General features: G+C 43.0%; 1 protein-coding gene across 1 annotated transcript in view; it reads right to left on the bottom strand.

The window, feature by feature from the left end:
- Window positions 1–25,993, bottom strand: part of FGF12 (fibroblast growth factor 12) — a 226,962-nt gene extending 200,969 nt beyond the window's left edge. The window contains exons 1-2 of the mRNA XM_050308571.1: window positions 25,902–25,993; window positions 25,653–25,793 (exon numbers count right to left, since the gene is read on the bottom strand). Of these exons, the coding sequence (XP_050164528.1) occupies window positions 25,653–25,665 (13 nt within the window). The 5' untranslated portion in view covers window positions 25,666–25,793; window positions 25,902–25,993. The remainder of the gene's footprint in view (window positions 1–25,652; window positions 25,794–25,901) is intronic.
- Between the last annotated feature and the right edge of the window lie 1,313 nt (window positions 25,994–27,306).

The following is a 27,306-nucleotide window of genomic DNA, read 5'->3' as shown; positions in this document are numbered from 1 at the left end:
TCTCTGGGCTTAGGTTTATATCATCTTCATTTTTATTAACTTCAGCTGCTGTAGGTGCCCTCTAAAATAGGAAAATGAGGGTTTGGTTCTCCTTTAAAAGTAAAGCAAGGGAGTTACTGACAGTATGTAGTAAGAGATCTGCCAGAGGAAAAGATGGAAATAATCTATTTCAAAGAACACACAAGCAGTCAGCCAGTCAAGGAACCTTTCAATTTTTTAATTAGAGATGTTTTTCTGGCTTGTTTGGATTTGGGGAGGGAACAATAGATTTTTATCAGGCTCTTTTCCAGACTCAGTTTTATAGCTTTAGCTCTGTATGCACTGCTAAAGAAATTAAACATTATTTACTTTCCAGAAGTGACTGGTGATTGAGGATGCCTAAACTGAGACACTACATATGGTTTTTAATTGCATTTAAAAGAGTGTGCAATCATTTATCAAATCTGTTAGCTTTCAAAGCATCATCAACTTCATTTCTACAAAGAGGCAATAACTACAGTTCCCAACCACTAGAAAATTCCTGCCCATACCCTACCACCTTTTCATTGTACGTTTTCCCATCCAGGGCAGCAATGGCAGATGTAAGCCCATGGGGACAATCCGTAATACCTTTAAGAACAGGATATCTCAGACTTTTTCTCCAAAAAAAACCATATCTCTACATTTGGAACCCATACAAAATTCAAACCTAAAGCCTAATGCCTAAAGTTTGGCATTACAATTCAGATCCATTTGGTTCACTCCCTGACTCCCTCTGCTCAGAGAAGCAGTTTTTTGCATCTGCTCAGCACATGCAACCTTATCATGCTGCCAGAGCCAGGAGCCATGTGCCCCAGCCAGTGGCAAGCAGCCCATCAGTGGCATCTCACTCCTGGAAAAGGCACAGCTTCAGACTCAGCTGAGCTCCAAACTAAGGGGTAACAAAAGCCAACAGCAAAAGTAGAGAAGTTACTTGCCTTGTGTGTTGTACAAGCTAAGCTGTCTGCTGCTGGATGTTTTGGAATCAAGACTAGATTATAAACTGAAAACCCAGATCATGGGTCTCCTGGTAGATCAAAGATGCTCCTTTAACACAGCATCTTGACAAAGCAAGTACCTGCACACATCCTCCTCTAGCTGGAAATACTCTGACACACCAGAAAGCCAACCCATAGCTTGGGAGTCCAAAAGCTGCTGCAGTAAGTGGGTTTAACCTGCACTACAAAGCACAGTGCAGCATGTCTGGATTGGACTTATTTAAGCAAATCTGTGTTTTTATCTCATTAGGCCAAGATCAGTGCTATCTCTTCCACAAATAAAGGTACATACCTGCTTAGCTCCCTGCAGTCCTCACCCTCTAATGTGGACAGCATTACCTTTACATCCCTGTGCATGTGGCACCATCTGCATGCATTAGGCTCAGATGCAACACACCTGTTTTGGCATTTTTAACTACACCTTAATTTCTTAGTATGATTTAAGAGGCAGTAATTTAAGACAGCCAATAATACTTGACCAATGATTTCAGGCTGCCACGGTGGAACTGTGTGCTGTAGCTCTAAAGATACTGAAGGGAGGCTGCACATCTGCGAGGAGGAGCCACAGACAGAGCTTTACAAACCAGTTCTGTTTTGAATAAGCCACAGGCACCTCTACCTGGCTTCAGGCTACAGAGTGAAGAGGTCTGAGCTTGCAACAATTCTGGAAGCTAAAGGTGTATATGCTTTGCCCACTGTTTTCTATGTTCCCTTATTTCATGCATTAATAAGATCAACCCACCACCTCCAGATTTCCCTCAGCTTTAGAGAGCTTGTTACTAGACATTAGAAAAACCTGTAAACCATTTTCAAACACTCCAAAGACATGTTCCCTGAAGGGGGGTGAAATTTCCCTAGATGGTCACATTCAGCTCCTTTATATATTGTGACTGCTACTTGATCATTTTCAGCTCAGTAATACCCTGAAGGAATGATTGGGATCTGGATTGAAAGGACAAAGTATCAGACACAGACACAAAAAGGGATAAGGCTTGTCAAGTGTTTGCAATCTCAACAGGTAAATCAAAAAAACATTCCTCCACATCAAAAGCATGGTAAAGGGACACAACTTGATCAAGGTAACAAAGCAAATAGGTGGAGAGGCAAGATTATTACCAGGGTGTCCCAGAAACACACCAGCAGCTTGTTCTCCTTCCCTGCCAAATTACCAATCTGCTGAGCTTGACCCTTAACTATAACTTCTTAACTATAATTATCTTATTGATGCAAAAATATTAACTGTAAGTGGAGCTGCACCGCAGTTGAGGTCATCATCAGATATTCTTCTCAGCAGCCACGGGATGACTTGTCATTTCTGTATCAACATTCATCTGGGGTCCTCAGCTCCACAAACATGGTCCAAATAGTAATCATTCATTCACCCTTTGATCCATAAACAGACTTGAGTTGGCAAGAAACAGGTTACGAGAAAAATGTAATTCTGCAGACAGAATCAGCACCTCTCATTAGCCCCAGCAAACCAAAGTCACCCCTGCAACTTCAAATCAATGAATCTACACGAATCACCTGCCCAGTTCCTGATGCCAACTTGTACGTCATGAACGCACTTCCACTCATTTTCCCATTTCCACTATTGAGACCCAGCTAAAAGTCATTATCCAAATCTTAAGTACAGACAGAAGAGATATTTTCTAGCACAACTCAGAAGGTCCAACTTTGTTTCTGCTTTGAGGTGGAGTTATTTCCTACACCCCCACAATGTCTATGCTACATCAACTCAATATTGTTAGAGCTACACTCTCAGTTCTGAAGTGCTGATAGAGAGATTAGATTTGAATTTACTTGTGCAACTTTATAAATGCTAGAGTCAACTAGGAGAAAGAAAGGAAAAAAAGCCACTGTTTGAAATGTTGCTCTAAATAAGCTAATTTGCTGCCAGAGATATTTCAGGTAACATGTGCCATCTCTACATCCTATCAGTTGCATAAGCAGTGTGGTAAACAGTGTTGTAGTTAATAAGCATGTGCATTTTTTTGTACATATGTGTACACACATAAGCACACATAAAAAAATGCACAGAGTGTATTTATTCTGGTCCACTGTCTCTGGACAAACAGAGCTGCTGTTCTGTACTGCCAGAGAAATCTCTAGTACAAGAGGGCAAAACTACATTCCTGGAGCAATTTGGGGTACCACCTAACAGTACTGAAACAGCTCAGTGTACTTCTGGTGCACTTCTGACATTTGACACAACCAACATCTGGAACCACTGACTCCCAGAAACTCCTATAGGAAAAAAATTGCTCCCAGCTGGCTCTTTTTAAAAAGGGGCTTTTTTGGTCATAAATGTATTTTAATTGAAGCTTAATTAGAAGAAGCAATCTTGATTAAATTTACTTGAGGAAAAAGTTTCTCAGGTCTGGGTTGGAAATAGAGACTAGTACCCTGAACAGATGGGGCTATCCAGGTATCCAGATCATTTCGCTCTGTGTAAACAAGGAGTGGGGAAGCACCTATAATAGCAAAAAAGCTATGGGGAAAAAACCATTGATTTTTAACTGCCAGTAAAATAACCTGTAGCAGTTGCTCTATATGTGGATGCACACAGGTAGGATCAATTCCCAAGATCTTGGATTTTGCAGGCAAGAGACAAACATTTGTTTCTGTGCTCACCAGACACTCAAGGAGCCAGATAACTAAGAACTGTTTCTGTGAAGCATATTGTTATTATAAGACTACATCTTGCATGGTTGTGCTGGCCAGAGTCCCCACTGAGAGGCCAAGTTTGGAATACTGGCTCCTTGATCTGGCCCAGTCTTCTAACACTGCAGCAACTGGCATGAAAGCCAGGCTGCTATGGAGAAAGCAGAGATTTATGCTTGTCATGTCCGCGAAGAAATGTGGATCCATCACACAGAACAGTGGCTCTGTGCTTAGATGTGCTAAGATCAACAGCTATATTAAGCTGTTATTAAGAATATATATTAAGTTACATTAAGAAGTGTGAAGAATTTCCCAAGCAGCTTTTGTTGTTCAGGCACTATCCTCAACCCAGAATTTTACTAGATATTACCTGCTATGGTTTTCTTTTACTTCATTCTTACAACATACCTGCGGGTCATAACTGTCAAATTAATATTAAAGGTTTGGTTTAGAAGCATCTGATTTTTAACTTGCAAGCAATACCAGCATCTCTGTATTCTATACACTGGGAAGATGCTAGTGTTCTCATGTACCTGCTTTGCCAACAAAGATATTTGGGGACCATTGTAAATGCCCTCTACAGCAGGCATCATCCAAAGTTCAGAACATTTCATAAACACTAAGTAAGCCTTTAAGGCATCCACAGTGAAATATTATGACCTCCATTTCACAGATGGACACACTGGGGCTGTGACTTGCCAGTGGACACCATTATTTCTATTTTTGCTTCTGGCACCAGTTTACAGAGAGTCCTGGCACTGATCCCTGCACCAAGCACCTCCCTGGTGTGGGCAACACTTTTCCACATGCTTCCAAAAGCTTGCACCAAGCCCACTCCCAACAGGAAACACAGACACAGGACTCCTCACATCAGGAAAGGAGCACAGCTCTGGCAGCTCATGCGATGCCTATTCTGACAGGCTGGCAGCCATCAGGGCTTCTACTGGGAGCCTGAAGTCCAGAGCTGTACCTGTTCTTCAAAGAGGAAAGTGTCGAAGAGGAAAGTTTAAATCACAGCCCATTGGGAACACAGGCATATCTATGCAGAAATACAGCAGAATAAACCCCCTTGAATTAAGCCTGTTTAAAAACACTTCTCCCCACGTTAACCAGTCTGGCAGCACAGCTAGCACCAGTTTAGAGCTATGAGAAACATTTATCAGCAGCTATTCTTCCAATAATCAAGTGAAAGCCTGTGTGAAGCCATGCTGTTACCAAAGAGAGGCACTTATCCCAACTCAAAGCTTATGTTATGCTCATGAGCTTATACCCTGATTTCCTTCTCTGTTACAAGCTGTTTAAAGGGTTTCTAACTTAAAATGGAAAACATCTTTTTAAATCTTTAAAGTCACAACAGAAAGCTCCACATGCCCAACATGTCTAGCCAATAAACACAGAGCAAGACAACCAGAATGCAGCAACTTATTATGCAGCAACTTATTATGCAGCTTCATAACACCTTCCTGCCTCAGGAGAGGCTTCCTTCATTCCCTGTTTTCCCCTCCTGCCTGGCTTATAAGTCCCTCAAGTATTATCTCAGCGTTGCTGCTTCATTCTGGTGGGCCAGGATGCTGCTAGAGGTGTTCAAGGGCTTTAGCATCTCCAGAGGTGTGCACAACTAACCTGTAGCTTGCAGCCTTCCTTTTCCCAGGTAGACAGATGTAAAGTTCAGTTGAAGCTATTAAGTAAGACAAACCAGGTTTCCATGGTTATGGGAGCCTGAGCTACTCATCTCAGAGTAAAATGCAATGCACGAACCACTGTTAGGAAGAAGCAGAAACAAGGCCAGACTTATGGGCAGCTGCACAGTACAGCTCCTTGATGCCTTACATGTGGGCACGTGTAGGAAAACAAACAAACAAAAAAAACCCCAATCAACCAAAAACCTACTTTCTTGACAGTCTGGAGATATGTGGGCTTAGACAGCAACAGTGTCTTATACATGTTCCACTGCACTTCTGCTGTGACAGTATCTGCAGTAGAGATGGGCAGGGTTTTGTTTCTGGCCCTTGTTCACCTGATGGGGGAGCCTTACTACCCCCTAAAGGAGGTCCGTGCTGCAGGATGAGGCATTTGTTTATTACCAGAGAGAGTAAACTATCTATAGATCTGAGCTGCTGGTCTCTCAGGCGAGATGAAGCAGGTGCGGGCTGCTCTCCGGCTGGGAAGGCAAAATCTGCAGGTGTGAATTTGCAAATCTGTCCCATTAAGTTAGAAGGCTTGGGCTCAGTGTGCTGCAAAAACACATATACAAAAGCCATAGACTCTCTCTCCCCTCCTCTAAGCAAAGCATAACATCCTTTCCTTCATGTTGTCCTGAAAGTAAAATAGTTTATGATCAAAAGCCTGTGCTGTTTCAAACTGAAACACTGATGAGGCTGAGGATGCAGATACAATGTGGAAGTGACAACTGCAGAGCCCCAGCAGATTTCTGAGGCAGTGACTCTCCAGGGCAGAGAACATCACAGCCTCAATCCCATTTATGGTGCTAGATTAGCATCACAGTCATGTTAATTCCCAGACAAGAAAATTATTCTTTCAGAGCAGAATAAAATAGATTTCAGGCTTATTTGGTGAGTTCAAACCAGAGAATCAGTTGATCACTTTTCCCCATCCCCCTTCTCTATTTCTCTCTACAGCTACACAGCACTTGCCTGTCCTGACACCAGAGCACCCCAGGCTTAGCAACACCTATGCCTGGTAATGAAAGTCCTTTAAACAACACCTTGGAAATGTGTGAATCCTGCACTGGGCAAAGCCTATCTGAGCAGCAGCCACCAAACACTGAAGGTCATGACCTCTTGCCAGGGCAGGTACCATGTGCTCCATTGGCAATGGGCGCTGACCACACACACTCCCAGCTTGTTTCCTTCCCCAAAGCCACTGTCCATTGCATAGCACAGGGGTACCAACAGCTAAGGAATGCTGGAACAGACACACCCAATATGAAAACAGATCAAGATAAGCCAAATTACTTTTCCACAGTGTTTGACCCCGATCTGCAATTAACAAATCAATTAAAATATCATTTTCCCTTCTTCTGAAGAAAGCCTAGCTGTCACCATCAATAATGCTACACCATAGCCTCTAGGACTTCCCAGAAGAGCACAAAACAAGGTTTGAGGAGAAGAAACTCAGAAGCATGCAAGAATGAGGACATTTTTCTCCTCTTTCAGGGCAGCTTGGGCTGTACTGACCACTCAGGGATGACTTCACTTTCTAAACAGTCACCCATGGGGCAATAATTTGTTTGACAAACGAGACTCTGTGGGGTGCAAAAGCATAAACACACAAACGATGCCAAGACAATACTCAGATCCACATTAAAACTTCTCCAAAGTGCCTTGCCAGAAAATAGGCTTTCACAGATCCATATTCTGTAGGACAAACAATGATTTTGTAATTTCTTTGGCCACATTGTACTGCATATTGCAGCAGACCTAAGTAGTCTCATCATAACCACACAAAAGAATTACTGGAGCTCAGCACCTGCCCATAAGGGTGTCTCAGGCAAATTGCTTGCAGAGGCAGACATTTGAGACTCTACTAAAAATATATTTGCCTTAGCAAGGGTTATTCCTAAACAATTAGTGCCTCTCTCCTCAAGGATGTACATTATTCATTTAGCTTCTCTGAGGCACCCAAGAAGGATCCAAGATATGTGCATACAAATCTTAGGCAATTCAGACTCAGGGTAGGGATTTGATGCTGTTCTTTCTCCAGTTATCTCAAGAGTGGATAGAAAGTCATCACTAAAACTCTGCTGGCCAAATGCATCCAAGTTGCTTGTGAACTGCTCAAGCTACACAGCATCAAATATATGGGGGTTTTAAATTTGTCTAGTCTGCCATTAACTTGTGTGCAATGGCTTGTGTGCCATTAAGTCTTATCTATTTGACCTCACACTCAAATCCCTGCAATAAAAAATCAAGAGTCGTTCCTGCCCCTTGCAACCAAACTTGATCTCTCTTCCTTGTGCATTCAAACCAAGTACATTGTAACAACAGCTCACTGGGAATGCCTCAGGATACTCGGGTGTATCTGCTGATGTTTCTTCTCTTAGGCAGGGAGAGAGTAGGAAAGCCCCAGGCACAGAGAGCACTGCTGCTCTGTGAGGAGCTGCAGGTCGTCACCAAAGGAGATGCCCCTTCTACTGGTTACAACCCTCAACTCAGCTTGGTTTTGGTCACTGACCTCCAGGTCTCCCTGAAACATCCGAAGAGCTCTGGCTCTCCCAGCATCTTGATAAAGCCAGAGTAGGGAATAAATTCTCCTGGGCTGGACAGATAGGGATACCAAATGTCTGTGTCCCTGCCCCACTGGGCATCCCTGCTACTGCCTGGCATGATAGTGAGCAGGACAGCCTACAGATGAGTAAAGGTTTGGGTTATCATGCCTATTTCCTAGATATTTCTCAATATAATCCTTCCACATAATATGCTAATAAGTAGTAGTTCAAAATAAATCAATAAACCCAAGTAACCAACAGAGGAAGTGATTTCTTGAAACATCTATTAATGTCTTGTTGCTTGAGCTTCAGAAAAGGCCTGGCAAATGTATAAATATATAAATGTATAAATAGCTATACGTAGTGTTTCCTATTCAAAAATAAGCACAGGGATGAAGTGCAGCAGCAAGCTAGTCTGTAATGCTGGTACTCAGTGACTGCGAGTGCTGGCACCCTCTTTTCTGCCATTCACCCAGGGCCAGAGATTAAGTCAGTCTCTACACGGTTAAACAGCTTTCCAGAAGCAGTGCTGGTACAGTGCAAGGCAGCAATAGAAGCACAATTCTCCTGTCACAGAGCACATATCACAGAGCTGACACTTTTGATAGCTTTTCTCCCAAGGCTCTACACATCAGCCTGGGTTTGTCTCAGCAGGGCTGCAGACCTCGGAGGAGGCCCCCCCCAGCATGGCCCTGCATCCAGTTCTCACCTAACCAAGAGCTAGACAACTCCAGAACCCACCCAGCATGCCACTCTCCATCTGCACACCCCAACCTTTGCTGGAGAGCTTCCCAACCAGGTACTCCCACAAGCAATGGGGGGTTGCCACAGTCCAATACACTTACAGAGCAGCCAAGTACAGACCACTAAACTTCAAAAAAACTGGGGGACCAGGAAAGCTGTATTATCTTTTTGCCAAGTATATCCTTATGTGTAGGCTACAGAAATAAACACTGTAATTTGATAAATCCTTTTCCATAACAGATAGCAGTATCACCTACATATACATAGTTCTGGTATCCCTTTCTACTAATTTCTTGGGATGCCAGGTCCCACCTATCGAAAAGCACATCCTAATGAACATGTACTCATCTCTCAATCACTGAGCAGGTCACCCCCATCTCTGGGAAAAATACACATTCAAGTCTGCATTATGTAACCATTTTCCAGCAGGTAGGTTGGTTTTGAAGTCGCAATTCAAAGGCTGGCTTTGAAGGATGGGTTATGCCTCCAAAAGCACAACTTCCATGTTTGCCACCCTGACCAAAGGCATAGATAGCTCTGTCCTCAGAGTACTCCTCTTTTGTGTTACTGTTACTCCTTTGGGCAGGTTGATGCTTGGAGGCAGTCAAAACCTTTGCAGGTACTGAACTCCAGTTTATAAGGACCACAGTACGCCTAGGGGAATGGTCAGGATGCTGCAGGTAGAGGAAGAAATTGAACACCCTAGAGACCCAGTTTTCTCTTAACTCAAGAAAAATCTTCATTTAAGACTAAGAGCTGCATCCTGTAATCTCTTTCTATATACACTGAGATATTTACATAACTGGGTCAATAGCAGAAAACATTTCTTCCAAGCCCCTAAACCCCAGGAATCACAAGTGCTAGAAGCATGTGCGAACTTGCTGCTGTTCTATTTCTTTACACCAAAGGAGGGCAATAAAATCTCCACTCAGAGAAAACATCTGCTTATGAACCAGGTCCACAGATGCTTCCTCAACAAACCCTCAGACTTTCTGTATTACCATTATTGAGAATTGTCTTTTGGATCTCTACCCCCACCCCAACCCTCCAATTATGCAAGAACAACCCTGCATTTACCGACAATGAGACAGCCTCATCAGGGTTACTGCAGTGAAGTATCATACAGGGCCAAATAAGAATGTCCTGACACCTTCAACTAACCCAAAAATAGTTGAAGAATACTTCTAATAAATTCAGCTGCCTTTCCCTACTAACACACTGCTTCTAACTTGCGGTTCACAGCCCCATTCTCTTATTCAGGGAAAAATCCCTGGAGAACTACATCTTTCACATTGCAATAAGGAGTCTCCCTGTCAATCATTAAAGATACGAATTTTCTGATGTTCTAGCTCAGAGTATCATGGAAAAGATGTTTTATTCCTGTCCTAGAATGACAGTTATCCTAGCATTTTCAAGGGTGACCTTGAGCAAGTTACTTCTACTCTGTGCCTCATTTTCCTTTGTAACACTGATAAAGCTCTTCGGTTTCCTTTTTGTAGCACTGATAGCCATGAATGCAAAGAGCTGTGCAACAATTTAGTGTTGTATGTTACAAAGGCTGTATGTTTCACCAGGCAGACTGATTTGAGGGGAGGACGGAACGGAATCCAGCTGCCAGACTCAGCTCCAGAAGCCACGTGTCATTAGGAAAAAATATTGAAGTCAATGAGAATGAAGCTTTTCACTTCTTTTGGCAAAACATTACATGTCATATAAACATATGTCACCTGAACATCCTTGAGATGCTGAGCTGCTTTTGAACAGAATTATCAAAACAAAGCAATTTAATGTGAATTGACTTAATGTCCCACAAATTTCCTATTCCATCTTTTCTTACTCTGGACAGCTGCTAGTACTGAAACATTTGAACTTTTCAGGAGATGGGTCTTTAAAATCTTATTCAATTCTATACCAGACCTGAAAGGTTTTGCCTTTGTTAATATTTCTAATTGACTTTTGAGACAGTTGCTGAGTATACAAGGTGAGCTGCATTACCCTAAATGTGCTCTTACACCATAAGGAGCTGACATTGCTTGTTCCTGATTGGGCTTTGCAACAGAATAAAATGTTCCATTTTTAGGAAAGATTTCTTGGGGTTCTACCTTGCATTGGTGAAATGGTTACATTATTCAAACAGAATATCATGTACAGAGCATTAGAGGCTTTACCTTTGCTTAAACACCAGCAGTGTAAAATGCATTAAGTACCTGAGATGTTGACTTGAGTTGTGCCAGTTCTGCTGCTGGCACAGGTAGGTATGCCAGGACAGGTGTGACAGCAGAACTCAAAGGGAACATGACAAGGCAAACACAGGAAAAGCACCCACTGATACAAGTGCTTATTGGTTTGAGTTCCTTGTTCCTCAATGGCAAATGTACACTTCAATGTAACTAACTAACTAGTGGTGGGCTCTCAGCATGGTTTGGTGACATGGACTCTTTGATCTCTCTGGAATAGTCCCAAATGCATCCATCACCCACAAAACCAGGCTAACTAGTACCTGAGAGACTTCAAACAATAAAAATTCACTCCCAAACCTATCATTCAAAATTCCTAATCCCCTCCCCTCATGGAAAGGTGATTAAAACTAGCCACCTGTTAGAAGCACACACACCCACACACAGCCCTGGATATCTTCCTCCAGTAATGAGCCATAAAGAAAAAAAAGGAAACAATTATCCAAAGAATAATATTCTTTAACATCATTTCACTACGTTGCCTTTTCTATTACTGCAAATATTTGTCTTTGAAGATCTTTTTCCGCATGAAAAATTAGATTTACTCTGCATGGAAACTTTGCAGATTACACCAAACCAACTACACTATTTTAAACTTAAAATAAGACCACCATAATAATTTTATAAAATGTGTAGATTTTAAAATTAAGAGTTGGATTATACACACGATTCATAACATTTTCATAGCTTTATAAAGATTCTCTGACATTTAAAAGTACAGAATGTTTCAGGTAACAAAAATCTCTTACACTGAAGGATTTCAGTCCCACTAGGAAGTGGACCTATCAATAGATCTTATTAGCGGGAAAAAAATTAATACTATCTTTTACACAGAAGTCTAGTGTACCCTGCAAAATGGTGCAAACAAATGAACAAGTCCTTCAGTCTCAGTTAATGGAAACGTTACACATGCAGCACAAAATGCGAAGAGGGCAGTGACGCACACCAGCATTCGATCACATGCACTTGTAACTTCATTTACCATTCAAGGTAATTTTCATCCACCAGGCTCACAGCAAACCAACTATAAAGCAATTATGGGATCGCAATCTTCTGCCACCCCAATCACTGCAAGATGGTACAGCAGGTATTGGAGCTGACAGCCCCGAAGGAGAAAAAGATGTTATGAAATGCCAGGTGATTAGCAATTGTAACAAAAAAGGGACAATCGTGTAGACTGTAACATCAGTCCCTTCATCTGTGTTTCTGTAATGATGTCCCTCTGGGATACAGGTACACAGACCAGCCTATGGAATACAGCAGACTTACAGAAACACTTCTCAGACCCCATGCTTTTCTAGTGTCTTCTGCATCACTATCTTTACTAAGAACAAGATTAGAGCTGAGGCAAAGAAGGGACATCACCATATCAGACCAACATCAGAATAATGCTTAAACACACACAGGGCCTCACAACAGCTGGAGGGAAAAAACAAAAAACATAGATGCAACACAATACAGTGATGCTACAATAGTAATCACCAAGAGGAGGAAAAAAAAAAATGGAACAGAGGTTTTCCTTGTGTTCTTGTCTATCTTGCCAAACAGGTCAGATGTACTTTCATCTTTCTATAATCTTTGACCACCATTTAGGCTGCTGCAGCACTAAAGCATCCCTCCAGGCCTGACACTATGATCTTACCTGCTATTATTAAACACTGCTGTTTTATTTATTGCTGAAGTGCAGAAAAACTATTAGGATTCATAATCCAAAAAAACCCTAGTAAACTTCACCTTTTCTAGTCAAGATGGCAGCTAGAATGGGATGCACGTCTTCAGTTAAAGTCATCTGAGATGTTTCAGGAGCACCTTTAAGCTGTGAACTTCAGAAAAAGATAGAGAGGAAAGCTAATACCACCCCACTAAGCTAGATGTTAACATATACTTTAGTAGTAAAATGGTTCCAAAACTTCTGGATTAACAGGAGAAAACAAAATATCAGTGCCTTGCTTTCAGGGCTGCATTACCCAGCATGTTCATTCCATTCAGCAACACAGAGGATTTAAAATCAATTTCAACACATGAAAATTCACAATTAGGATTTAACTGAGGAGTTATGCTGCTCTGTACTGTCCTCTTCCTTATCACCAACAAGCCCTCCTTCCAAGGCTCCCTGAGCTCTCAGGGCAACAACACACCATCACCTCCAGGATAACCCTGAGATTAGCTCAGCTGGTTGGAGCGTGGTGATATCAATGCCAAGGTTGTGGGTTCAATCCCCCTATAAGCTTTGGACTCGATGATCCTTGTGGGTTGCTTCCAACTCAGAACATCCTGTGGTTCTGTGATCCAGTCACTCCCAAAATGCAAATGCTACCCATGCAAGGTCTCAGATCAGTAGGGTAAGGCACTAAAGCCATACTGGGTTCCTAATAAAACTCCTACCAAGGTAATGAAGACTTCAACCCAAGGACACACTCAAATACATACTTTCGAGGCACCAGCCTCCCATGTAACGTAAAGTACAGAGCCACACAGACACACAGCCCCCATGCACAGTAACTCCACTAAGCAGGTTTCTGTAGCCATCCTCCCACTACAGCATACAGACACAAGGGGCTAGACCCAGGTGATTTACAAGCTGGTATATTGGACTTGGCACAGCCACATGAAACTCTGGCTCTCCATCCCCACACTTTTTTGCCAGCAGGAGTTGAGCTGAGAGCCAAGGGGTTTCTTTTCCAGAGGAGCAGGAAGTGATTTATTGCCTTATGTAGCTGTAACTAGCCCCTCTAGGAACAGATTTGACAGTCCAGTATGCCTTTCAGCAAAAAAGAAAGATGCAATACCAGATCCATCCAGGCTTGTCTTATATCAAGCGACTCCACTGCCCATGCTTTGATATTTCTCATTGCTCCATCATTATTCTCAGGGCATTCAGCAGCCATTGGCTGATAGCCACTTTGGTCACTATTTCTGGTACCATGCAGCATCACTATAAATATACGTAGTTCATAGCTATCAGTGCCAACTGGGGCTATTCTGGGACATGGGGTGAAAGCCATATAGTTCATAAAACAAGACAGTGCAGTCTGGTTTGAATGATGCTTTTTTTTGGTAAAGCTACAAGATAATCCATCCAGATGAGGTCAGTTCTTCATGGAACTAAACAGTTTCACATGGCCTTGCACGACATTTGAGCCAATAACCATTGGCAAAGAATAGGCAAAACATTTGTAGCTGACATCTTCTGCACAGAAATACTTGATATAGTAAATTGTAACACCTGCAGTTTAGTGACCAGTGCTGTTGCTTTTTCCTAGAGAAAAAATAAGTTTTAAAGTTTTCAGTGAAACATCACTGTTTGTTAACAGAATTAATAACAATAATATAACTTTATTATTTATATATTTTTATATATATTATATAGAGAGTGTGTATATCTATCTATATATAACCATAACAATAATATAACTAATAGCAGTGTTATTCCCCAAAGAAATTATTTCAAAACAATTTCAAACCAAAACATGTTACTTAGGACTGATGTACAGTATTTTTGGAGACAAGAATACACAAGATTTCCTGACAATGTGGCTCTCCTTTCTGGCAAACATCACTGTTTTTCTTTTAGAAAGGAAGTTAAAATGGAAACTTAGAAACAACTATTTTTCCCATCAACTTAACCTCCATGCTTCAATAGATGGAATAGCTACAAGGTTGATTAGAGAAACAGTACAAGAGCTAAAAGCACTGATAAAGCTTTATAGTCCCTATGTACCTCCATGTGAAAAGGCCTTAAAAGCATCCCATGAAATCCACAATCCCTCAGAAATCAGTAAGAGTTGGCTACTGTGATACCTCCTTACAAGAACAGTACACAGTGAAGTTGTTTAGCTTGAAAACATGAGTTTCTGCTCTCAGGTGTGCTGTTCATACCACCATAGGTGTTGACAAACTTTCATGAATCCAAGATGGGATCCATCAGAAAGTGCAGGGTCCAGGAAGCTCTTGAGGGGCCCAAATGGTAAGAAAAATACTAGGCTCAATCCAGTTCAGCAGAGAAACTTCAGAAAATGGGATTTTCTGCAAAATAAAAAACCTGATTTTTAGGCAGTTCCACTGCAAACAAGAGGGAGAAGAGATAGATGCTTCCTTCAGTGTTCCTGACAGGCAGACAACAGCCCAAAGTGTCAAACATTATCTTTTGCTAGATCACGGACTCCTCCTGAGACTCAAGACCTGATACTAAGGAGAGGGGCTGTCCATAGGCAAGGAAAATGACAGAAGACAAAGTCTTCACACATCTGAGTAGCCAGGATGAAGGGCTAAGCACCAAGCACACCTGCTGGCTGCCACAGCCAGGGCTCCAAGCCAAAGCCCAACTTTCAGAGCTGATATCAGGGTACAAGGGAGAGACAGAAGTGAGACACTTCTACCTACATGGTCTTAATATTCTCCAAGCCAATAGCCCACCAAGCTACTTTCAAGATCAGTTGGAGCTGCATCCAGGACATACTCTGTTTGGTTTGGATTACCAAATTACTGCGCAGCTTCTGGGTGATAAAGATGACTCCAGGAATACAAGAGTAGCAAGGCAGCTAGCTATACACTAGCCTTGCCTACTGAATATAAACTCATACTCCACATGACCATAAATGCACTTCAATGGTGGTGATGCCAGCTTTAACAGTGCTCAGATTCAGTGATACTCTTCTGTATTCACTGTTCCTGAAAACCTTTAAATAAAAAAAGAACAGTGTTTTCATATGTACAGTGGTATGCCTAGAAGAGGCTATCAGTCAGAACATTCCTACCATTTGGCTCACTTGCACAGCACAGAGCACTGCCTGCACTAGAAGATCTCCATGCATGCAAACCTCAGCATCAGCCTCAATTCCCTGTTCTTAGTTTCACAGGCAGTAGAACACAAGGCTAAACTCTGTACTTGGATTTCTGTCATCAACCTTAGGGTGGTGCCACAGAAGGGACAATTTAATGAAAACCATAATTTTCTTACTATAAATAATTAAGATTTTAAACACATTCTGTTCTTTGTCTCTGTATATTGCCCACGGCTGTATGCTTCAGTATGTCAGGTTCATCCTCACTATTTCTGGGAAACTTCTAATCAAAGGAGATGGAAAATTCATCCCTAGTGCCTTTTTTTATTATTTTTTTAATTTATTTTTTAAACAAACAAATAAAAAGTCAGACTCTTGCTGTTCCTTGGATGTTTGTTTTTTTTGAGAGGGGAATGCACTGTAAACACAGTTTAGGTCAGAGAGTCTGGAATGCATGTTATTGAGAGATGAATCATACAAATAAAACTGACAGATAAATCTAGATATCTGGCACTATGTTTAGTGGTAATGGTAGAGACATGTCTCAGCATAAAGCCACTTGTTAGACGTGTAATTCATAGTCATTTTTAAGATGGGGTGGATGTTCTGACTTTTGAAGATACTATATAGCAATTTTAATAGCGGTTGCTAACACAAACCCCTCAAAGCGATATAATTTGTACCAATAAAGGTAATTGCCTTCAAAGTGACAGGAAGAAAGTAAAATAAGCCATAACTGTTTGTTATTTTAGTATCACCTTGAACCAATATAAAATTACTTCCTAAAACCTTTACTACTTCTTAAGTGGTTAATAATTGAGGTCTAACGTCATTTAAATAGGTCTTACACCATATAATCACTAATATTTCCATTGTGTTTTCAGTTCAGTAAAGCATTAGAGACCTGGCCTTTGCCTACTGACCAAATGATGTATTTATCTACACAAGTGCAAATCCAGAACAGCTTCACTAACTTTGTTGAAAATCTTAACTGGAAGAGGAGACTCAGGACAGTAATTCTTAAACTTCTCTGCTGATTTCTCCCTCACTTCTCATATTGCAACAAAATGGTTATAATTTGCAGTATGAAATTTCTCCACTGGGGCACACTGATAGGAATAAAAAGTTTAAAAATTAACAGCTGGCTTTGTCAATGCAATTATTTGATAACATATGGCACCAGTTAAAGGGCAGTTTCAGAATACCAGGAGCGCTGGTCAATACTAAAAGGGAATATGAATTCATGGCTAGAAAAATATCTCAAAAGCTCATATTCAGCCTTCAAAGAGATTAAATAAGCTGGAAATATTATAAAAAGCAGGTCTTGCTAAGGAAGCTTATTCTACTGTCAACCCAGTTATGCTACAATGGTTTGTTAGTATCAAAATAGGAAATCCAAGTCTTCCTTCATCTATAATTAACTTTTTTTTTCTATATATACTACAAGGTACTGGATTCTAAATTTTTCCTCATTTTGTTGGTGTTGCTGCTGTTTCCCTCTCACTTTATGGTGGAGTCACTAGCATTTGAGAGTGAATTTGGTGTTATTCTAAAGTCACAGTGGAATGGACATTTTTGCATCGTAGCAAGCATAACGTGTGCAAGGATTCTTAAGTGGAGAATGAATTCATACTTATGTCTTCCAGACAATGTTTCAGAAAACTAAACTGAATCCCAAAATAATACTATCTGTGATGAAACAGTAATTCAGGATATGTGGAATATTTTACGTTTGTTCCATATGTTTCTAAAACCACTGCTGCAGAATATTCTCAGCTGAAGGTCAGACAAGTTTTATACTCACTGAAGTGCTCCCCCAAAATGCACGCTCAGAACTACACAACAATAAAGGATGAAATGCTGAGAGCTGTCCTTCAAAGCAGAAGCTTATTCTCCTGCTGAATTTCATACAGGTTTGATCTTTCAAACTGCACAGACACCTGCAATTCCACCCCACTCCAAATAAAGAACAGCTAAACAATAGCCACAACACCTGGATCGTGCTCTTCAATACACCAAGTAACGATAAACACTCAGAAATGAGAAGACAGTAGACACTAGTATGTGAATGGGAGGAGGAAGAGGCAGGATACAGAACCTGGAACCAGATTTAGAGTTCAAGCTCCTCAGTAGGGTCATATCAGAGACTAGAGTCAGCTGAAAGATACCTCAAGGTTTCTAGTTCAATGTTTGCTTGATTAGTGACTATCCCAACACTTAAGCATGCCCATCCTACCAATAACCTTGTCTGCCTGGATTTGGGGAGAAAAATACACAGTGATGGCACATTACATTGGAATGAGTATGGCATAAAAGACTTAGTTACCACATGGGCTTCAGTCTTCCTGGAGAGGCCTTCATCCTTGTCAGCCTCTTCTGGAGATAGCATTAAATGCCAGGAGAGTGTTTTTGCATTAATAATATATTCTCAGTGACTGAGAAGGAAGGCAACTTTCCCTTATTATACCAATAAAACATTCAACACTTCTGGAGGATTTATGAAGAAAATCCAAGTAGCTACATTCAGCAAATTAACCTTACCTATTCAAGGCTGTTGGTAGATAAAGCCAGCCTTAAGCCAGTCTCCAACAGGGGGATGAAACTCAAGAGGAAGAAGCATAGCTCAAGAAAAGCCGTTTTCCAAATTAGAAATGCTATTCCATGCTTCCCTGATTTCTTGCTTTGCACATGCTATTAAAAATAGCAAGTAAAAACGCCTTACTTCTCAAAGTACACATCCTGATGCACACACAGCCCTCCCTCGGCCACGTGGCTCATGGCACGCCGCAGTATTGCTCCTGCACTCTATTGAGCAGCCATCATCTCAAGCCACAAGATCTCTACTGAAACATGAGGACACCATAAATAGTTTAATTCAATCTGAAGAAAAAAGCCATAGCTTTCAATGTGTGTCCTGCGTAAGTATCAAATCATAAGGTTCATCCAAACCTGAGACCTGGGAGAAGAAACTCAATGAATTGGAATGATGATTTGTACTCTTCTTGAGCATAAAGAACACTTTGAAAAAGCAGGGATATAAGCAATATATTAAAAGGAAACATCCTTGTATCACTGACAGGAAAATAGTAAACTCTTTCTTCAGTCATTTTAGTATAACAGCATTATTAAAACCTTTATACTTTGAGTGAAAGCATTAATTATTATGCCCACCAGGAATATATTTCATTGTCAGTTTGCCTTTTACCATGCTAATAAACACCAAGCTTTGCATGTAAAAATTAATCATGTTACCTCGTTTATAGGTCAAAAGACACAGACTAAAATAGTTTCTGCAATTCTTCCTAAATAACTAGTTTTTGCATATCAAGTTTTATGGCACATTAGAAATGAATGCAATTCAGACAGGGTTTGAATAGCTGAGTAGATAGAGAGGGAAAGATAAGAGCAGGTGAGAAAAGTCTTGCAGTAAGCTAAGCCCCTTTAAAAAAAAAAAACACACACTAAAAAAACACCAAGGGTTTTTTAAAATTACTGGACCCCAAATGACATAAGGATGAAACAGCTGTATCCAAGTCATTACTCAAAGTATCCACAGATTATGCTTCCAGCCACTCTATGTATGAATGGTACATCAGAACAACTTAATGCATTAAAACAAACAAACAAACAAAATATTTTCAATTACTCCAGCATTTCATTCAGCCCAAAAGCAACATCCACATCTCCCACATAACTTGTGGAAGTGGGTTAGAGGACTTGTTTCTTGAGTATTTTCATAAGAGCCAGATGACCAAGTCCTCCACCAATTTTTATAAGATTTTAGACTAGTATTAGGGTCCTCTTTCCCCTTTCTTTAGTAACATGGTGGGTTTGTGGGTATGAAGGAACATGAGCATGGCCACTTACTTTTCCCTCCTTTTCCCTTCAAGGCCCATTAGGGCACACATACTTTCTGGGTACCATGTCTACTTCCCCCAGCATCAGATAGTCTCGGGTCACCCTTCTCATTCAGAAGTTGAAGATGCCCACCCAGCGTATTTCAGCAGCTACCAAATGATGGTTAATAAAGGTATTAGACCATTATCTGCTCTTCTAGGTGGCAGCAAATAGCCGAGGTTTGCTCATTTGCAAGTACCTCATAGCAACCTGAGTTCTTACCATCTTTGAGCCTTTCCAGTACAGTCATATTTGTGTTGAGTTTAACATGATTTCTCAAGTGACAAGAACAGACATTTCTCTCTCTTCCTGGGATGCATTAAAGAAAAGCATGAAAGCAGTGCTAGCTTAGTGCTTTACACTCTCATTCTGCATCTTTCAGCAGAGATCCAGTCTAAAGCACAGGACCAAAGTAATCTTTCACTGCACCCCACCCCAGCCTTGGGAATAAGGTGTTAAGGTCAGGCAATTAAAGTGTTCCCCTGCTATACAGAAAGCTGGTACCCACATTGAAACGTATGGCACAGGGGAAAGACTTGAAAAAAAAAAATCATGCCATTTATTTACACCCTCAAACTTGCAGCCAGTTTGAGAACTGTTAGCTTCATTAATATGCCCTGGATCTCACATGGTACATCTCTGTGAAAGGTTGAGAGCACAGAGCTGCCTCCTCTATGGAAAACGTGCTGCTCAGAGAAGCCTCTGACCATCCTGACGGAAATGCAAGTATTCCCCCAACAAAGTAAACAGTTTCATAGCAAAAGTAACTGTGCCACTACTTTGTTTCCATTACAAACAAGTATGCACCATGAATTGTGTGACCCAGACTTTACCAAAGCAATCTGCATTACTCCAACACACATACAACAGTAAATGCTGCAGACTTACCGCTAACAAATACAGGACATGTCAGGAAGACGCATTATGAGATACGTTTTGACGTGAGCATTCTAAACAACTTCAGGACACGAACCACGGCTGGGATCTCTAAGATATTTTCTTTGATCAATGAAGAAAGCCATGAAGGTGGGAACAATGCACAGCAATCTCTAGAACTGCATGTTCGTACTTGCCACCCTCTCTCACCTTGTCCACAAAGCCTGTCTTCAATCCTACCACTCCTCGGCTCTTGTTGGGTTTTGATCACAAGTTCTTCAAGGTGAAGATTCTGTCCTTTACAGGACAGTGCAAGCATCTGAACAGAGAAAGCTGGTCCACAATTCTGGGGTTGGACAAGGAGGCTTCAGAGCAGCTCCAGTGAGGAAGGATGGATCAAACCACATTGACCATTCCACAAGATAGCAAGACGCAAAAAGCTCAGACCAGTTTGCCAGTCCCAGGAAGAGTAACTGTGCCCTAGGTAAATGGGATCTTACTGATGGTTTACAAGATCTCACTTAAAGGCCTGAACATGACACATCTATGAACATCAGCATTGTGCCTTTTCTACAGAAGCAAAATTCCTGCTCCAAGCTTTATGACTGAGAAGAGAACATGACTCAGGTAGCACTACTGTGGCAGCATCTGCCTAGGACAGTCACACTGCAGACATGTCATCTGGAGACATCTCCAAGGCCGCTGCTTTGGGACCCTCAGTAGAAGAGAGCTATAAGGTCAGGTGCCCTGGCTGCTACCCCACAGCCTTCTGAGCACAAGGATGGGTTTCCTGTGGAAAGAACCACTGCTTGAAGAATGTCTCTCCAACCTGAGGTTACTATCCAACAGGGAAGGACCAGGGCTCAGAGGACTGACAAGAGCACCTTCATGTCTCAGCCAACAACGTGCTTTAGATTTGCTGTCCCTGTAGACCAGCTGACAAGAACAAGTCCTGTTGTATTTCCTAGCTAACAGCATGGATCCTATTCTGTCAGCAGCCTGCCCTGCACCCAAGGCAATGCAACTACCCCAGAGCCACCAGTGCCCAGCACTGACTCTCAGGGAGACTAGAGGGCACCAAAAACTGGCTGAGCCCCTGAAGAGGGTTCAGGCAGACAGCCTTCCCCTGCTCCCCACACAAGACAGACACATCAAAACCCCAATCCCCACCTCAGACAAGAGAAAAGTAATATGTGTTTTCTGGCAGTGAGGGAGAAAGGGATTTCCCTGTGTCTTCAGAAGTACAGAAAAGGGCATAGCACAGTCAGAGGAAAGGAGTTCTCCCTGCAGCAAGGAAAGCCCTGCAGTCCCTTTCTACTCCATCCAGAAGCCCAGGGATACATTCTACACTGTGCAGCTTGACTCTTGCTCGGCTGATTTCTTTCCCAGCCTCCGAGTCTGAACATCGCTGCATGACATTCCTTCCTCTGCTAAGCATCTTTCTAGCTGTGACTGAAGAATCTGGCAAGAGACCAGGTATTCTTTAACCTCCACATTAACTACTGTTAGCTTTGGCAAAGCCCAGCTTCTGGGATGCCTGGTGTGGTATCGCTTACTGCTGCAGCCTACAGTAACTGCTGTAGTGGTAAGATTCAAGAACAGGGATCAGGTGGCTGATGCAAAACAGAGCTCTCACCCACAGTGCCCTCCATTTCCCCATTGCCTAATGAGCTTTGGGAACAGCTACAACTTTTAAGCTTCTTACCTGGGGAAAAGGTTTGGAGACAGTGATTGTGCAGAACAGAGTAAACTAAAGAAGCTCTAAGTTAGATGAGGCCAAATGCTACTTTTAGACCACCAAGATTCGTTGGTAACATTGCAGTTCCAGAGAGTGCTATTTATCTTTTAGGAGCTGTGAGGAGATAAAGATGTTCAGCTCCAGCCAGCTTTGACTGTTGGAAGATGGCACAGGCTGCACCACCTCCTCAGCCCACATCAGAACTCTCTTGGTTTGCATTCTTAACTGCTACAGCCCTAACAGTAAAGTCCTTAGTCCTGCATCCCACTGCATAAGAACCAGAATACATTCTTCTTCCCTCTCTGTCACGTAACACAGTTTGGGATCTTGGGGTCTTCTCTGGACCAGTGGGTTCACAGCTGAGTTGCAGTTTCTCTCATTGTGCCCGGTGGTGTACCGGTCGAGCTCAGGGGTCAAATCACACAGAGACACCAGCTGTGGGTGCTAAAGTGATCTAACTGTATTTTACCAAATGGAGGGTTTTTATATGCAGATAAGGAAGGTTCTGGAAAAAAGGGATAGGTATATATAAACTTGGACAGGGCATTGGATAGGATTTAAGATTGATATGCTTCATAGAGGGGATACATGCATCTTCAGATAACTACTATGTTCTTAACTGGGAAAACTAACTGCCTCTGACTGGACTTTGGCCAGTCAGAGAAACCTGCTCTCTCCCACAAGAGAGAAAGCTCACAATCTAACAAACAGTCTGTATGTCTGATGTTGTCTGGCCTATGTTGCCAGAAGTAATTTCTTTCCACCTTCTAAACTCCTCTTCCTCGTCCAGATTACTCCCAACAGTCATGAATAAGTCTAATCAGTGAAATCAGTTATGGCTGCTCTGGGCAGCACCAGAGATGGTTCTCTAGCCCATTTTTTACAGAGGACTGCAGGCTTTGCAAAGCATCAGCCACATTTGGACAACTAAGTTGTACTGAGATGGCAAATCCTAAGCAGAAATGTCCACAGCAGTCATCAGGGACAGCTGAATTCAGGGACCAGAAGGTAGGTTTTCTTAAACAGACTATGTTACTTAATATAGCACACACTCTTCCCCAGTATCTGCACAACGCTGAGTTTGAGATGTTCTAAGATCTGCACCAAGGAAGACTGGAAGGGTGGGAGAAAGATTGCAGGAAAAAGCATTTAAAAGTAAGATGATTTTGGAGAAACATTGTATGAAAGCAGCAAGCTCATAACATAGGACTCGCAATGCAGAGGCCTGGTTAGTAATGAAAATAAAACGTAAACAAGTGCTTAGTAAGGCAATGCAGTTGCAAGTCCATCTATGATTAGTCATAAAAAATGAAAACGTGAGTTTAGGCTGGCTCATACCTTCCCTCGGGGGAGACATCCTGCATTGTGCCTCACTATACATGCACACAAAATTTGTCTGCTAGAGCTGTGCACCACAGGCCTTCTCATGCTTCTCCAACACCATGTGAGTTTCAAAAATTACTTCAGTGCCAACACAATTGGATCTCTGCCGTGAGAAGGCTTCTGCCTTCTCATTTTTTCATTGAGATGCCAAAGTTCCTCGTATATTTCCATTCAGGTCATCTCTGCTTCAAACATGTCCCATTTTGGTGCCTTGATTTCTGCGGGGTTTGCTCTTGACAACTCTTCTTTTTACATAGATAGAGGAAACCCAGAGAGTATTTGCTCCCTAGCTCTACCTTGTGAAAGAAAATCTTTAGCAACAGAAAACCACACAAAATTCTCAGAGTAGGGACTCTTGGGGTCTTCTCACTCCTGCTATCTCCTCCACCAAAGATAAGCACAAGGAAGCATGGATTGCTGTGGAGCCCATGTTGCAACTAATAAACACAATTATCATTGGCCTGAAAAGCTGCTTCATTCAGATGCTCGTTGCCAACTCCAGCAGCAACTGCACCATAACAGTTGCTGTTTGCACAAGACGGGAATCGGGTGATGGTCTCTCTGGGAGTGCTATGGGTGCTGACACCAGCTCACTGGACCCTTCTTATTTTATTGCAGATGTTTCCTTTCTGCCCCCCGTACAGCTCCTCCAGCTACATGAGTTCCATCAGAAGTTCCACAGAGAGCCTTTTGCCTGCTTGTGTAGTGCATGACAAGGCACGTAATGTGTTATATTAAAGTCACAGTCCATTTGTTTCACATCAAGACATGTACTAGTGGGACATTCAAAAGGCAAAGGTGGCCCATCTCAGGTTAACTGTGAAAAGAGCATGGATAATTAAAAAAAAAAAAATGTAAGGCTAACATGACTGCTGTGGGTTTTTTAATTTAAGTGAAGTCTTTGCAGATACACTTTTTAAAGAGGTACTTACCTGTCCTCATGCCCTGGTAATTCTATCGATCACTGCCCACAAGAAACTGTACTTTATAGGACATACTGCCTCCTTATGATTGAAATAGCTTCCTTCCTTAATCAGCATATAATCAGATATTCCTACACAGGAGAACTATAGCCTTGATTGACAAGATAGTTACAAAAATAAACCTGAGGTTTAAATATAGCTTGCTCGTCTCCCTGGAAGGTATGTAGTGTTGTGTTATACAAGTCTACCATAATTTTCCTTGAATTAATGTAGTCCATATTGTCCCATTGCCTTGATCGCTATCAATTAAACAGCTACCAGATTTGTGTTATACAGGAGAACTGGCAGCTATGTTGAGAGGGAATGGCAACTCGCCTTTCTCCTGCATGGACTAACTTATCATCAATATTTCATTGGCAATTAACATGTACAGATTTTGAGTTCACGTACCAGTTGAATGTGGGATTTCCAAAGCAGTTGTAGAGGTAGATAGGTAAATAAGCATGCAGGACTACATAGCTATGGATGGAAACAAAATACATATGCTCAACCTGAAGGGATATACGTGGATGAGGTATCTCTGTATGCAAACACACAAGCTAGGCAGGCAATATTTAATGATCTCGTCTTTCCAGGGTGGACAATTCAACAGCACAATACTCATTGCATTTCTCTCAATCTATCATTATGTTCTGATATGTTAAATATGCAATGTAAGGAGGGTAGAGCTCTATAGCCCTGTTCTCGTTTCAGAAAAAAAGAAAAAAGATTTTTTTTAAAACCCATTCTAATCATGAAATGCTTTTCATCTATTAAAAACCTCTCCATTGCTGACTGGCTAAAAAAAAAAAAAAACACGGGACAGACCTCATATTATGCAAATCCTTAGCATTAAGAAAACAAATCACCAACTAACATCTGTCTCGCCCTAAAGGAAAATAAATAAATTAATTAATTTAAAAAAAAAAAAAAAAGCCACTCCTTCCCCTCACTCCCTACGCAGCGGGCCGAGCACCCCGCGGGATCGGCAGGGACGCGCCTCCCGCCCGCTCCCCGCCGGTGCTGCAATGTCCCCAGCACAGCGGCAGCCTCGGCCGCCCGGCCCCGCACCAGCCCGGCCACTGCGGTCCTTTCGCCGCCGCACCCCTTGCGCCCGACCCACCTTTCCCTTCCATCGCGGAGCCTTGCGACCGCCGGGAAGTTGCGGGAAGACGCGCTCCCTCCTCAGCCGAGAGCCCGGCGGGCAGAGCCGGCCGCCGCTGCCTGCTCCGCGGTGGGAGACGGCGCTGTCACAGCCCCGGAGCTGCAAGCAAGCAACGGGCGGGGGGGAGACGGCGTGAGCTGCCGGGCCCCCCCCGCAGCCCCGCGGGGCGCGGGTGGAGCGGGGCGCGGCGCGGGGGGAGCGCGTTACCTGTGCGCCGGCGGGAGCTGTCCCTGGCCGAGCGGTGCTGCGGGGGCGAGTGGCTCCGCGGCCCGCCGCGCTGCCTGGCACCGCCCGCATGCGCGCCCCGCCCGCGCCCCGCCCCCGCACCGCGGCACCGCCGGGCCCCCGGTGCGGGATGCGCTGCGAGCGAGAGAGCGAAGGAAGGAGGAGCAGCGACCGCCCGGCGGGACCGGCCGCACCGCGTCCCTCTCTCCCGTCCCGCGCCCCGGAGAGCGGGAGCGCTGCGTTACACAACGCGGTGGTGCCGGCGGGAGTCCCGCTGGAGCATCCTCCCCGCGCCCGGCGCACCGGCCACAACCCGCGTACCGGGAGGCGGCTCCGCGCACGGCCCGGCGGCTGCGGGAGAACCGGCCGGTGCCCACCGGTGCTGTGCTAACCCAAGATCGCAACTCCTGCACCGGTCAGGTCAACGGGGAATCACTGCTCTCTCCCTCAGCACTGCAAGCCAGGCTGAGCCCACGCACCTGCAGACACGGAGAGGAGCTCTCAGTAGTTGCTCAGTCTCAGGTTCAGGCCTTCTCTGGATATGTTGTTTCAAGATTAATTATGCTGATTCATAAAACATCCACCTCACGGCGAGCTTATGCTTTTCTGCTTTCACATTCAGCCACTAGATTTCACTCACCCTCTCACTAATAAAGCAAGGAGTGCCCTGCTAATAAGTTATCAAAACATTCATACCAGGATAAAGTCACTTTTTTGGAGAACAAAGAGATCGTCCTGGAGTTCATCCCTGTAAGAAAGTTTCTCCACAGTGGTATTATTCCTGTACCTCTTAAGATTTTTTCCAGATCTGTAACTTTGGTGCAATGGGGATGGTAAAACCCAATTTTGGGGTTATTTTTATAATTTGCACTAGTGAAAAGGCACCTCAAGGCATCCACCGTACTGGGAGCTGCACACACAGAGAATATGTGGCTCCGGCACTATGTAAGTTTCTAAGTATGTGAACAGTAACTCCCTTCCTCCTGCTGTTCCTATACTGATGTATAAACATCCTGGTGCTTATGTTCTCCTTCTCATCTACAGCCCAGGACTAGCAAGCCAGTCAGTGGTTATATCCTCTCTCATGCTCTTCATCCTAAACCACTGCAAACCATCCTGCAGACACTACCCTTGGGCATTCCCATCCCTAAGCAGAACCCTAAGTTTGGTTATGGAAGCGAACATCACACATGTGATCCCACCTCAACACATGGTCCAGCCAGTTCTGAGCAACACCAGCTCTAATCTGAGCTGCCACCCCACAAGGTGGCAAGACACAAGTCAGAGATGGCATACTAGTGCAGGAACAGGCCCCTAAAAAGCAACAAGAAACAGCCCAAAATGAAGACCTAGCACATAAAATTCACATTTCAACTGGCTCCTACCC

This window comes from Myiozetetes cayanensis, unplaced genomic scaffold, assembly GCF_022539395.1.
Source record: "Myiozetetes cayanensis isolate MyiCay16 unplaced genomic scaffold, myiCay2020 scf13, whole genome shotgun sequence".
NCBI lineage: Eukaryota > Metazoa > Chordata > Aves > Passeriformes > Tyrannidae > Myiozetetes > Myiozetetes cayanensis.
This window is presented reverse-complemented; position numbering and strand designations above follow the sequence as displayed.